This window comes from Neoarius graeffei, chromosome 7 (genome assembly GCF_027579695.1).
Source record: "Neoarius graeffei isolate fNeoGra1 chromosome 7, fNeoGra1.pri, whole genome shotgun sequence".
NCBI classification, from domain to species: domain Eukaryota; kingdom Metazoa; phylum Chordata; class Actinopteri; order Siluriformes; family Ariidae; genus Neoarius; species Neoarius graeffei.
In genome coordinates, this window is record NC_083575.1 from 40,431,866 (window position 1) to 40,447,400 (window position 15,535).

General features: G+C 40.5%; 1 protein-coding gene across 10 annotated transcripts in view; it reads right to left on the reverse strand.

Moving 5' to 3' along the window:
• cep170aa (centrosomal protein 170Aa) overlaps positions 1 to 15,535 on the reverse strand; it is a 129,914-nt gene that overhangs the window by 64,419 nt on the left and 49,960 nt on the right. For all 10 annotated transcript variants that reach the window (XM_060925628.1, XM_060925623.1, XM_060925622.1 and 7 more), the window contains exons 4-6: positions 15,236 to 15,317; positions 15,002 to 15,057; positions 13,636 to 13,807 (exon numbers count right to left, since the gene is read on the reverse strand). In XM_060925628.1, coding sequence (XP_060781611.1) covers positions 13,636 to 13,807; positions 15,002 to 15,057; positions 15,236 to 15,317 — 310 coding nt within the window. The remainder of the gene's footprint in view (positions 1 to 13,635; positions 13,808 to 15,001; positions 15,058 to 15,235; positions 15,318 to 15,535) is intronic.

A 15,535-nucleotide genomic window follows, 5' to 3' on the forward strand; every position in this document is an offset into this window, starting at 1 on the left:
GTTTGACATTTTAATCTTCACCATCCACATCATTCATGTATGGTAGTAATGTTTCAAACAACAGTTTAGGATAAGATCAGACCTAAAGAATGTTTTCAGTATCACTGAAGAATGATGACTTCCACACACTGCCGTACCAGACCACCTTTTACAGCATAGTTTGTGATTAGAACACTTTGACCCACTTTCAGATTTAAAATGTATATATTTTAGTAAAGGAGTTCAGAAAAAGCAATATTAGATATACAGCATGTCATCTAATATATCTATATCAATATCTATCTCCAGTATGTTGTATACTAGTGCATCTCAAACAATCAGAATAAATATAGTGAAAAAGTTCAATGTTTTCCATTAGTTATTTAGGAAAGTGACATTTTAATATAGTCTAGACTTATTACACGTAAACTAAAATGTTTCAAACATTTTTCTATTTTAATTTTGATAATTATGGTGTACAGTGCAAAAATAAAATCTCAAAATATTAGAATATTTCACTTTGAGTTTGAGTAAAACAGTATAAATAGTGGAGCCGAAGGTTAAATGGTGGAAACTAAAAGAGGTTGAACATCAGAAGGAGTTTAGGGAAGAACTGAGATGAGCATTGAGTGGTAATGGAAGTCTGCCAGAAGATTGGGATACTACTGCTATACTAGTAAGAGAGGCAGCAAGGAAAGTGCTAGGGTGGTCATCGGGAAGGAGGAAGGAAGACAAGGTGGTGGAACAAAGAAGTGCAGGAAATTATAAAAGAGAAGAGGCTAACAAAGAAGAACTGGGATGATCAGAGAGATGAGGAAAGCAGGCGGTTATACAGAGAGATGAGACAGAAGGCAAAAAGAGCAGTAGCAAAGGTGAAAGCAGATGCATATCAGGAGTTGTATGAAAGACTGGAGACCAAAGAAGGAGAGAAAGACCTGTACAGACTAGCTAGGCAGAGAAACAGGGAAGCAAGGGATGTACATCAGGTAAGAGTGATGAAAGATGGAAATGGAAATGTGCTGACAAACAAAGAGAGTGTATTAAGAAGGTGGAAAGAGTACTTTGAGGATTTATTAAATGAGGAGAATCCAAGAGAGAAAAGGTCAGATTCATTGGAGACAGCGAATCAGGAAGCAGAGTTGGTTAGTAAGGATGAGGTGAGGGCAGCCATGAAAAGAATGAAGACTGGGAAAGCAGTCGGACCAGATGGTATCCTGATTGAGGCTTGGAGATGTTTGGGTGAGACGGCTGTGGAGTTCCTAACGAGATTGTTTAATAAGATCCTAGAGAATGAGAAAATGCCGAATGAATGGAGAGTGTGCTAGTCCTAATATACAAGAATAAGGGAGATGTACAGAGCTGCAGTAATTACAGAGGGATAAAATTGATGAGCCACACCATGAAGTTATGGGAAAGGGTATTGGAGGCGAGACTGAGAAGAGAAGCAGCAATCTGTGAACAGCAGTATGGGTTTATGCCAAGCAAGAGCACGTCGGATGCAATTTTTGCTTTAAGAATGTTAATGAACAAGTACAGGGAAGGCCAGAGAAAGCTACATTGTGTGTTTGTAGCCCTGGAGAAGGCATACGATAGAGTGCCGAGAGATGAGTTATGGTATTGTATGAGAAAGTGTGGAGTGAATGAGAAGTATATTAGAGTGATGCAAGACATGTATGAGAACAGTGAAACACCAGTGAGGTGTGCAGTTGGAATGACTGAATGGTTCAAGGTGAAGGTGGGACTTCATCAAGGATCTGCTTTGAGTCCTTTCTTGTTTGCCATAGTGATGGATAGCCTGACGGACGAAGTGAGGCAAGAGTCACCATGGAACATGATGTTTGCAGATGATATTGTGATATGTGGTGAAAGTAGAAAGGAGGTTGAGTTGGGTTTGGAGAGATGGATGTATGCAGTGGAACGAAGAGGAATGAAGGTGAGCAGTAGCAAAACAGAATACATGCGCATCAATGAGAATGGGGATGAGAGTGTAGTGAAGATGCAAGGAGTAGATGTAAAGAAAGTTGGTGAATTCAAGTACCTGGGGTCAACTGTGCAGGAAAATGGGGGCTGCGATAGTGAGATGAGAAAGAGAGTGCAGGCAGGGTGGAGCAGTTGGAGAAGGATTTCGGGAGTCATTTGTGACAGGAAAGTCCCAGCAAAAGTGAAAGGTAAGATGTATAAGACAGTAGTGAGACCAGCTGTGATGTATGGATTGGAGACCGTACCTTTAACGAAGAGACAGGAGGCGGAGTTGAGGATGTTAAGGTTTGCGATGAGAGTGACAAGATTGGACAGGATAAGGAACGAGCACATCAGAGGGACAGCACATGTGGAGAGCTTGGGAATTAAGCTAAGAGAGATGAGACTGAGATGGTATGGGCACATCCTGAGAAGAGATGCAGAGCATGTGGGAAGGAGAATGTTGAGGATGGAGCTGCCAGGCACACGAAAACGAGGAAGGCCAAAGAGGAGATACATGGATGCGGTGAGAGAGGACATGAAAGTGTCAGGTGTGGTAGAGAAGGATGAGGAAGACAGGGAGCAATGGAGACGAAAGATCCGCTGTGGCGACTCCTAATTGGGAGCAGCCGAAAGAAGAAGAAGAAGTGTAAATACCGTGTATCTCTCAGTCTAGTTCACTACACACAACCACAATCATGGGGAAGACTGCTGACTTGACAGTTGTCCAGAAGATGATCATCGACACCCTTCACAAGGAGGATAAGCCACAGAAGGTCATTGCTGAAAAGGCTGGCTGGAAAAGGTGCACAAGCAACAGGGATGACTGCAGCCTTGAGAGGACTGTCAAGAAAAGTCGATTCAAGGACTTGGGAGAGCGTCATAAGGAGTGGACTGAGGCTGGTGTCAATGCATCAAGAGCCACCACGCACAGACGTCTTCAGGAAAGGGGCTACAACTGTCGCATTCCTAATATCAAGCCACTCCTGAACCAGAGACAACGTCAGAAGTGTCTTACCTGGGCTAAAGAGAGAAAGAACTGGACTGTTGCTCAGCGGTCCAAAGTCCATTTTTCAGATGAAAGTAAATTTTGCATTTCATTTCCATATTCTATATTGTAAATCCTTTTTTGATTGATCTTAGGAAATATTCTAATAATTTGAGGTACTGGATTTCTGATTTTCATGAGCTATAAGCCATAATCATGAAAATTAAAACAAAAAGAAGCTTGAAATATTTCACTTTATCTATAATGAATATAGAATATATGAAAGTTGACCTTTTTGAATTAAATTACGAAAAAAAGAACTTTTTAATGATATTCTAATTGTTTGAGATGCACTAGTATATTATATCTATCAGTACCAAAATACTCCTGAGCCTGTTTTGTGCAGTGCAATATGTGCTGCACTACACTGACAATTGTCGATGATAAATAACCTGGTGGCAAAAACACATGGAAAACTCTACCCGCCTCTTCCCTTTTTTTAAAAAAAACAAAAACAAAAAAAACCCCAACCAGTGTCTCAGGGTGTGGGGTCTGTCACTGCCCTATAATTACACAACCGGCACTTTACTGCAGCCTTGTGCCATAATTACACAGGGTTCTATATAAAACGCTAGTTAATGAAACTAGACAAGGAGGGCTTGGTGAGTCTCTGCTAAAGTGAACCTCACATGAGTGTGCATTATGCTGATAAAGTAAACCATTTCAAAAGGCTCTGTTTAAATCTCATCTCATCTCATTATCTCTAGCCGCTTTATCCTGTTCTACAGGGTCACAGGCAAGCTGGAGCCTATCCCAGCTGACTACGGGCGAAAGGCGGGGTACACCCTGGACAAGTCGCCAGGTCATCACAGGGCTGACACATAGACACAGACAACCATTCACACTCACATTCACACCTATGGTCAATTTAGAGTCACCAGTTAACCTAACCTGCATGTCTTTGGACTGTGGGGGAAACCGGAGCACCCCGAGGAAACCCACGCAGACAACATGCAAACTCCGCACAGAAAGGCCCTCGCCGGCCACGGGGCTCAAACCCGGACCTTCTTGCTGTGAGGCGACAGCACTAACCACTACACCACCGTGCCGCTGCTCTGTTTAAATTAGAGATGAAATTTTCATGTTGTTCCATGGACGGAGGCATTTCAACCTGTTTTAAGGTTCGAGCTGATCTAAGGCAGGCATAAACACCTTGAATAGTGTAAAATAGCTAACAATTGTTTGCATTTTGTGTTACTCTGTTGTACTGCGTTGCATTGCACAGAACTTCTGGAAATCTTCAGCTCTAACTGAATGGGACTCGGTTCCATGACTGAACTCCCTGACTGAAAAGATTTGCTGAAAGAAAGGAGAGACTCAATGACAAAAATGACACTGAATTGAATGAGTGAAGAGCGAATCTAGGTTGTGATTCACAGATTCAAGGAATGCGGATAAAATTAGTCACACACACACATTTGCAAATACAACTTACACTATAATCATAAAGTCTGTTATGGATATGTATAGAGCTAGCCGCGCCATAATAAACCTGACAAGTATTCATTACTTTAAGGGGAAGCCATGGCCAAATGGTTAGAGAAACAGCTTTGGGATCAAAAGGTTGCTGGTTCAATTCCCTGAACCAGGCTCAAGTGCCCTTGAACAAGGCACCTAACCCTCAACTGCTCTGGCAAGAGTGGTAGTGTACCTTGTGTCTGATTAACCAAAAAAAACCTGATGATGTGATTATCACTTTGGGCAAAAACCTGGCTGTACCGTAAGTCCATGTGTATGGAAATGCAGTGCTTTGGCTGTTACATTTCAGTTTTGTGGTTTGCAACTGTGAAGCCCGTCAGCACCAACAGCACGAAAGGAACGACTTATTAAAGGGATGACCTTTCTCATTACTCAGTAAATGGTATCATTTTGTCGTTAACTGGTGGAAACAGGCTTCGGCAAATTTAATACATGCTTTCCAGACATATTAATTTGTGCATGCTAGTATCATTCTTGTCTTTCAGGTTTACAGCGATGGTCCAAAATGAATCGATTTGCATTGACTCCGCCCTGTAATTTGCATCCTTCTGTGAGGAGCCAGTAAATAATTCAGGTTGCAGAATTTTATACACCTTTAGTAAATAAGAGTCTCAGTGTAGTATGTGACCTAAATCAAGCTTGATTTGATATAAAACTATTTTTGATATTTGATGATAAAACTACTGGGTAATTTCATTTGCGTTAACACCCACAACAGCAGCCTTTAAACAGATTCAAATGTCATGGCTGTATATTTCTGGCACTGTTCTGGAAAGGTCATAGCAAACAAGACAGACAAGCCACTATATATGAGCTTTTTTTTCTTTACAGTCTAATTAAACCATATCCTGTTCTAAAGAGTGAGCTTTATGTTTTAAACCTTAAACTCCACATCACAGAACCATCTGCCAAATTAACACGTACCGTTTGTGTCCAGATCGTCTTATCAGCGGAGGTGTTAATTCAGTATTCTCAGTGTTAATTTAGCTTTCATGTGTAACAAACTGTACAGCACTGTGGGGAGATCTGAATAATGTCCAGCGCCAGATGTTGAATGTACAGTTTATGTTTTTTGTGTGTATTTTTGCGTGTTGTTCGTCTGTATCAGACTTCAATATCCACTACAACCGTATGGACTTACTGGACATTGGTTTCCAGCAGAAAATGACGGTTTGTAGCGATTTCCATTGCATGCACAACATTCCGGACAAGATAGCGAGACCAGCGGGGTCTCCGTGGATTGTTTTCGGAAGCAAAGCGAAGGAGGCGGCGTCGGGAGAGGAAGCAAAAGCGAGGCTGCAGAGCCGGTGTTCTGTAAAGTTATCCTACCTCTTGGATTTGTCCTACCAAGCCTACTGCGCATGCGCAAAATCCAGGAGGGTACACCGGCCTGTTGACTAAGCTCAGAAAACAGCCACTCAAACCTCCACTGCTAAGCCTCTACCTCTCCAACGCCAGATCCATGGTAAACAAGACGGACGATTTGGAATTACAGCTGGAATTACCTTATTCTATTCTATAATCGGCTGGTCAGTGCTATACTCAATACTTAAGTGACTTACCCGTCCAATGAGGATTATTTTCTTGTTTACAAGATGCCACATCTGAGTCGCTGACAAATCCTGAATTTCTGAAAAGATAACTGTCCAGAGATTTATAAGCACGCAGTGCTTCACCACTGAACAGCGAGGGAAAGTTAATGAGGTAATTATACACGTCTGGGTATTCCACCTCTGGCAGTTCAACATCCACTGACACGGTCGTGAAAACTCCGTCCGGTAAGCCATAAGGGTCACTAATCTGTAGATCGTTTATTTTAGACATATATCTAGTTATCTGTTCATTAGAAAAATGAGCCGTGTAGTCCGTCGGTTGAAATTGATCCATTCTGTACACGAGTGCAGCAGTATTCAGCTGTGTTTTTTACCGACAAGATGGCGGCTGTGTACTTTCCGGTCACATAACTGCAAGATCTCTAATCAGAAATACACTCTATACATTGCTAATGCGGTAAATGACTATTCTAGCTGCAAATGTCTGGTTTTTGGTGCAATATCTCCATAGGTGTATAGAGGCCCATTTCCAGCAACTCTCACTCCAGTGTTCTAATGGTACAATGTGTTTGCTCATTGCCTCAGAAGGCTAATGGAGGATTAGAAAACCCTTGTACAATCATGTTAGCACAGCTGAAAACAGTTGAGCTCTTTAGAGAAGCTATAAAACTGACCTTCCTTTGAGCAGATTGAGTTTCTGGAGCATCACATTTGTGGGGTCAATTAAATGCTCAAAATGGCCAGAAAAATATCTTGACTATATTTTCTATTCATTTTACAACTTATGGTGGTAAATAAAAGTGTGACTTTTCATGGAAAACACAAAATTGTCTGGGTGACCCCAAACTTTTGAACAGTAGTGTATATACCTACATGTATACTGTATAATGGGTGTAAATACTTCAACAGTTAAATAAATAAATCCTCGGGATTATTATTAGGGGTATAATAATCAGATAACTTGGCTCATGTATTGATTTAAAAGGTTTTGTTTGTTCTATCTGTAACCGCTTATCCCATGCAGGGGGCAAGCTGGAGCCTATCCCAGCTGACCATGGGCGAGATGCAGGGTACACCTTGGACAAGTCACCAGCTCATCGCAGGGCTGACACACACAACCATTCACGGTCAATTTAGAGCCACCAATTAACCTAACCTGCATATCTTTGGACTGTGGGAGGGAACCCACACAGACATGGGGAGAACATGCAAACTCCACACAGAAAGGCCCTTGTCAGCCACTGGGTTTGAACCCAGAACCTTCTTGTTGTGAGGCGACAGTGCTAACCACTACACCACCATGCCACCTGATTTAAAAGGTAACGATTGAAATTAATGAAGGAAACATCATAAACAGCAAAAGATCATAAACTATATTATAAGTGGATTATTATTGGAAAAAAAGACAAATAGTGTGTAAAAAAGAATGGATATTTTTAAACTGATGTGTAAATAGGCTAGCAAGGTGGCATGCCTGTCCTTCTCTAAGTCATCACTATTCACAAAATAACAGTAGGCTTACCCCCAAGTCATTATACAGTAGATTTACACCCCTAGTCATTACCTCACCAAGGATGGAGTCCACCAGAGGGTGAAGTATTGTTTTCGGTGAGTTTTGTTTGTTTGTTTGTTTGTTTGCTTTTGTTAGGAACGTTACGGGAAAACGGCTGGACCAATCATCATGAAACTTTCAGGATAGATGGGCATTGGTCTCAAATAGAACCTCCAACATTTTGAGGGTCAAGGTCACGAAAAAGGTCAAAATCTTTTTTTTTTGCGATATCTTCCTACATATTCACCACATTTACTTCAAACCAATTCCAGAATGTTCATCTTTCAATTCTGCTTCTATTGATATGCTACATGATGGGGTATCTCTCATAGTTTTCTTAGTGGTCAGCGGTCAAATGTCAGGGGGGTCAAGGTCATTGCTAAAATTTGCATATTTTTCATTATAACTCAAAAACAGTTAGAGATAGAGAGATGTCTATCATTATCAACATATAGAAAGTCATATATGGGCTTTCATTTGGCACCATGACCTTTAACTTTGTTTGTTTGTGTGTGTGTGTGTCTGTCTGTCTGTTAACAATCTAGTGTCTAGACGGTTGCACTGATTGACTTCAAATTTTCAGGGTAGGTGGGCAATGGTCTGTAGATTACCTGATTAAATTCTGGAGGTAATTGGGTCAAGGTCACTGGAAAGGTCAACCTTTCGGTCAAAATAACATATTTTCCATTATAATTCAAAAACGTTTGCCCATAGTCAAATGAGCATATAGGAACTCCCATATGGCCTACCATTTGGCACCATGATCCTTGACCTTGAGTGACCATGAAAGGTCAAACTCAAGGTCACGGATTTTCAGAGGGCTATAACTTGAAAACGGTTGATGGCAGACAGATGTTTGCCATTATCAACTTATAGGAAGTGCCATATGGGCTTTCATTTGGCACCATGACCTTTGACCTTGAATGACATTTTCATAGGACTATAACCTGACAGCTGATGATTGAGAAATATTACCATTATCAGCATATAGGTATAAAATAAGTGCTGCTGGGTGAGGTTTGTTTTGCCTGGCAACACTTGTTATATACTTTGATATGTTCGTATATCAACAGTAATAATCTCAAAACCTTGCTACAGTACACCTATAGCTATCGGATTTTTGATGCATAACACTGAGAGGGAAAGAACCAATTTAAATCATTAAAGACCTTTTTTTTTATTAACTAGCAAACACATACTGTATTTACATGCTTACCTAGAGTCAATTTTGTTCAATCAAGTGTTTCAGTACAAGTCTGCAAAACCAGCTACTATAACTCACCAACTCAACAATCTGAGAAAGGAAGGAAGGAAGAAAGAAAGGGCCCAAATATAACTAAAGCAAAGCCGCGTGCTGCAAACACTACAGACAGGAGTTAAAGTTAACTAACCTAATGATGATGATGATAATAATAATAATAATTAGCTCACTAGATAGCTTAATTGTCATTAGGAAAAGTACAGATGTAATTGTTGTCAATTGGTGAGTATGATCTGATTAATTTAAAGCCATAATTTCATTAATAACGTCATGTGAGTTCTGCTTAGAAACAATTTCCTGATTAAACGTTGCAGAACACGAAACATGAAACTGTGTATTATAACCAAGCCTAGTTTAGTTACCTAATGATCATGTACATGCTGTCCTAACGTGAATAAATTTATTGCACACGTCAGCCCAGACAGCACTTGTACAGTCTGAGGTTTGTCTGTGCACATGCCTGTCTAGCACACTCGCCCTAAGTGAGACAGCAAAGAGTCACTAATACATAGATGCTAGTGGTCAGGTCTGATAAATATAGACCATAATGATCACTCCCAAGCAGGACGAGCTAAAGGGGAAACTATTCACCAGGAAATCACCGCTAGCATATGTAGGAATAAAACTCAGTAGCTCTATTAATGTTTCAGTTTCACAAACACTATGATGTTTTTCTAATATAAACCATGAACTAAGGCTTAATGTGATATAGATGTGTGCAAATAAGTAAGACATGGAATGAGAAGATATGTAAAAGATGGAAAATAAGATATATAATCATTAAAGAAAGACAAGGACGATTAAAGGAAAACTAGAGAATGTAGACGTCACGGGTTATTCTACAGATCACTTTTCCCCCACGGAAAATTATACAACACTTAATTATAAACTAGTTACTATATTACTCTCAGGTTAATCTGATATGGCTTTCAAATGTTCAATGAAAGTGTAGGAAAAAATGTAAGGAATAAAACACAATGGGGTGTGCTGTTATAGGAAAATTATATTGCTATATAGGGATTGCCTAAAGCGGAGCTCCTGATGAGTGTTTGAGTAAAATATTTGCAAAGGCACAAAATCAACCTGAATAGAATCATAATAAATAGAGGATAGTACATGGTTCAAAAGAGAGTGTGTATGTAATAATAATAATAATGGGCGGCACGGTGGTGTAGTGGTTAGTGCTGTCGCCTCACAACAAGAAGGTCCGGGTTTGAGCCCCGTGGCCGGCGAGGGCCTTTCTGTGCGGAGTTTGCATGTTCTCCCCGTGTCCGCGTGGGTTTCCTCCGGGTGCTCCGGTTTCCCCCACAGTCCAAAGACATGCAGGTTAGGTTAACTGGTGACTCTAAATTGACCGTAGGTGTGAATGTGAGTGTGAATGGTTGTCTGTGTCTATGTGTCAGCCCTGTGATGACCTGGCGACTTGTCCAGGGTGTACCCCGCCTTTCGCCCGTAGTCAGCTGGGATAGGCTCCAGCTTGCCTGCGACCCTGTAGAACAGGATAAAGCAGCTACAGATAATGAGATGAGATGAGATAATAAGAATACTGGCTGGCATGTTTTCATGGTATATCATATATATTCCATTCAGCGAGCATGATATTGAACATGCTAGCTGAATGGAATATATCTGATATACCATGAAAAAATGCCAGCCAATATTATTTAAATACGTCACTCAGATCTGCAATGTATTTCATATGAAAAATATGAGTTTTTCAACACAAGAAGATAAACTTCATATCTTCAAGCCAACATGTGATTTTCCTTTTATTACAGTGGTGCTTGAAAGTTTGTTAACCCTTTAAAATGTTCTATATTTCTGCATAAATATGACCTAAAACATCATCAGATTGTCACACAAGTCCTAAAAGTAGATAAAGAGAACCCAGTTAAACAAATGAGACAAAAATATTATCTCATCTCATTATCTGTAGCCGCTTTATCCTGTTCTACAGGGTCACAGGCAAGCTGGAGCCTATCCCAGCTGAATACGGGCAAAAGGCAGGGTACACCCTGGACAAGTCGCCAGGTCATCACAGGGCTGACACATAGACAACCATTCACACCTACGGTCAATTTAAGATATTTTTTTTGGGCTTTTTCACCTATATTGGATAGGACAGTGTAGAGACAGGGAAGGAAATGATCGGGAGAGAGAGATGGGGAGGGATCGGGAAATGACCTCGAGTCGGAATTGAACCCAGGTCCCCGGATTTATGGTATGGCGCCTGAGCCACAACGCCCCCACCTACAGTCAATTTAGAGTCACCAGTTAACCTAACCTGCATGTCTTTGGACTGTGGGGGAAACCGGAGCACCCGGAGGAAACCCACGCGGACACGGGGAGAACATGCAAACTCCACACAGAAAGGCCCTCGCCAGCCACGGGGCTCGAACCCGGACCTTCTTGCTGTGAGGCGACAGCACTAACCACTACACCACCCTGCCACCCACAAAAATATTATACTTGGTCATTTATTTATTGAGGAAAATGATCCAATATCACATATCTGTGAGTGGCAAAAGTATGTGAACCTCTAGGATTATCAGTTAATTTGAAGGTGAAATTAGAGTCAGGTGTTTTCAATCAATGGGATGACAATCAGGTGTGAGTGGGCACCCTGTTTTATTTAAAGAACAGGGATCTATCAAAGTCTGATCTTCACAACACATGTTTGTGGAAGTGTATCATGGCACGAACAAAGGAGATTTCTGAGGACCTCAGAAAAAGCGTTGTTAATGCTCATCAGGGTGGAAAAGGTTACAAAACCATCTCTAAAGAGTTTGGACTCCACCAATCCACAGTCAGACAGATTGTGTACAAATGGAGGAAATTCAAGACCATTATTACCCTCCCCAGGAGTGGTCGACCAACAAAGATCTCTCCAAGAGCAAGGCGTGTAATAGTCAGCGAGGTCACAAAGGACTCCAGGGTAACTTCTAAGCAACTGAAGGCCTCTCTCACATTGGCTAATGTTAATGTTCATGAGTCCACCATCAGGAGAACACTGAACAACAATGGTGTGCATGGCAGGGTTGCAAGGAGAAAGCCACTGCTCTCCAAAAAGAACATTGCTGCTCATCTGCAGTTTGCTAAAGATCATGTGGACAAGCCAGAAGGCTATTGGAAAAATATTTTGTGGATGGATGAGACCAAAATGGAACTTTTTGGTTTAAATGAGAAGCGTTATGTTTGGAGAAAGGAATACACTGCATTCCAGCATAAGAACCTTATCCCATCTGTGAAACATGGTGGTGGTAGTATCATGGTTTGGGCCTGTTTTGCTGCATCTGGGCCAGGACAACTTGCCATCACTGATGGAACAATGAATTCTGAATTATGTTTCAAACAGTTGTCTGGTTACAACTGTTAGTTGTCCAACAAGCTTGTGGACTCATAAATTTGTTTTAGGCCACACCAATTCAATTAGTTGGTTCTCGGAATCGCCGCTTGAAGAAAATGCAAAATGAAAAAAAAAAATCAAAATCAAACTCCTGCCAACAGAAAAGGTCACATGACGTGAGGTCACGTGATGTCGAAAACCAATCAAATCGCCCCTTTCACTTTCGATAAAGACTTGTGGAAGAAACATGCCTGTGGAGGGGAGTCCTGCAAAGCCTGTGTTTGTGATTGTTAGGATATTCAGCGAACAGAAGCGTAAAATCTTTGACAGGTGTGTTGAAATTCTGTTTACTGGTTTGCCTGTATTGTTTGGTCTATTTCCACCGCTAATTTTACTATCAGAGCATTTTTTTTATTTTATTTTTATTTCGCCCGCTCGCTTCATATTTTTCCTGAAAAAATCCGAGAAACAACTAATTAAATTGGTGTGGCCTTAACTAGTTTTATATGAAAGTATTGTGAATATTTTCCATAAAATGCGTGAGTAAATAATCCCATGTTATTTTTTTAAAAGCAAATTAAAAATAAGCACTGGATAAAAACCCATCTATCTTATGTAAATAAAGACACAGATTTCGTTGTCCGGTGGTCAAGTGTTTATGAGATGCGTTGCCCTGCACTTACAATCGGGTTCCCTGTGGTGGTACATGTACATCATTCATATGGTCACAAAAGCCATCAAAAATTAGGTCAATGCATTACCATATTCTCTTACGTAAGGAGCTTCACTCTGCGCGCTCCGCTAATAAATGACAGTGTGGTGGGATGTAGTTACTACCATGAAGTTAATTATTATTCAATAATAGCATGTCCCAAAATGTTTTATTCCTCTTGTACCAAAACAATTTGGCAACAGATACAGTATTTTATTTATTAAAGAATGAGATGTACTTTTTTATCTATTTGTAGTTACACATAATGTTGTAGAACATCTGCAAAACAAGTATGTTCCTGTTATCTCTTATGTTATCACAGCAATATGCCAGCTTCTCTTTTTTTTCCTCTTTCAAAATGCAACTTGTCATGTTATTGCGAAACAGAAGCGAAGAAGCAAAGTCCTCTGTCTTGAAAACTCTGCTGTGTTTGAAAAGGTTTTATAGCATTTCCTGTTACACTGGAGACTCCTTCCAAAAAATTTGAAATAAACATCTCTTCACAGAAATCATCACCATATCATCAATTACATTAAAATGTATTTCTGTGAAGTCTGTCATACAAGTTTCCATGAATTAGCTGTGAGAATTAGCTATAGAAATGATAACGTCGACTATCAGAGTTGCTATTATAGAAAATTAATCGAAGCATTCTGACCAGTCAGAATAGAGAACGGTGCAGTATAATCATATACACTGTTCAGTAGTTATATAAATAAAGTATACATAAATCAGTATGTCTCTACCTGGCATTTTCTCATCAGACTTGCAGGTTTCGACCACTTTGGCAGGAGGTTCAGTGACTGGCTCGGCAGCTTTGCTCTCTGCGCCTTTGGCTGTAGGAGACTTGAGTGCTTTGGGCGACTCTGCGCAGGCTGGCTTCTTCCCCAGCTGAAGCTGACTGGTGAACTTTTCATGCTTAAAAAAAAATAACAACAGAAACCTTATTGTAAATATCACCCATTATTCTATCCACATTCACTGGATATGAGCAATCGCATGCTCTGATTGGCTATACCATCCATCCATCACCCGTAACTGCTTATCCTGTGCAGGTTTGCAAGCAAGCTGGAGCCTATTCCAGCTGACTACGGGCGAAAGGCGGGGTACACCCTGGACAAGTCGCCAGGTCATCACAGGGCTGACACATAGACACAGACAACCATTCACACTCACATTCACACCTACGGTCAATTTAGAGTCACCAGTTAACCTAACCTGCATGTCTTTGGACTGTGGGGGAAACCGGAGCACCCGGAGGAAACCCACACGGACACGGGGAGAACATGCAAACTCCGCACAGAAAGGCCCCTGTTAGCCACTGGGCTTGAACCCAGAACCTTCTTGCTGTGAGGCGACAGTGCTAACCACTACACCATCATGCCGCCCTGGCTATACCATGAGTAGAGAAAAGAAAAACAAAATGGCGGTGCATGTTGCTGAACCAAGCAAGGATGAAATAAAAATTCTACTCAAAAACAAAACCCCCAAAATTATTAAGTATTTAAAAGAAACAGAAATAGCTAAAAGAGTATTGTTTTTTTATTCCCACAATATTTCCTGTTCCACACTCCAGCCCAGTTGGTGGCAGTAATGCATCTTTAAGCTGTCAAAAAACCCTGAAGAAGAAGAAGAAGAAGAAGAAAGCCCCAAAAAATACAAAAAAGCAAGAAAATATGGAATGAAAGTATTTGATGGTAAGAACGTATCTTTTTTATTTTTCAAGAATTATTATTATAGCATTTTTCACAAATTGCTCCTGTCATCTCACCGGTTTGTTTACGTTCTAAGTGGAAATTATTTTGTCGGACGTTTTGTATAAAGCTTTTATTTATCGAATTTGTAAAAAATAAAAATAAAAATGCTCTGTTTCTCAAAGTCCAGCGAATGTGGATAGAATTAAACAGTTATTCCACTCAATCTCGTCGTACATGGCTTACAGCCAACTCGGTCATGTACGACTTGATAATATTCGCTGTCCCAACTGAACTATATTCTCCTAGGTTTAAAGGACTGTCAGTTTACTATGAAGGACCACTTTGTATAATACATCCAAGACCTCATGATGTAATCATATTTACAGTGAAACAGAGTTAATGCATGTTACGTTACCTTTAAAGCCTCTTCTGGAACATGAAGCTCTCCTCGGACCACAGTGAACAAGTTGGTATGTGCAACAGGTTAAGGAATTAGGAGACCTTTTTATTCAGTGATGTAGATACTGTACGTGAATACAAAGACACACAAAAGATACAGAGACAACAAAAGACAGAGAGAACTGTGACTCACATTCAACTCAAGTTTCAGATGTCAGACAGGGAGAGACGGCAGGTGCTTTGAAAAGGATATCATATCCAAACCTTAGCTTATCGTCGATCTTCAGAGTGATATACATCTGCTCCTGGATTCGAACATCGTTCACAAATGTCTGAAAAGAGAATTTTATTTACTTTTGAAATATCTTTTCTGTTCCGAAAAACATTCTGTCACTGAGCACGAGTAGAAGCTCGTACTGATCACAAGCTATAAACTAGATCATGATGAAAGAATCTTTCAGTGAGCTCACATAAAGCTTAGCATGTCTCAAGAAATGCTGTGGGTTCTGCAATTAAAAAAAAACAAAAACTTTTCCTCTCCTGCAGAATG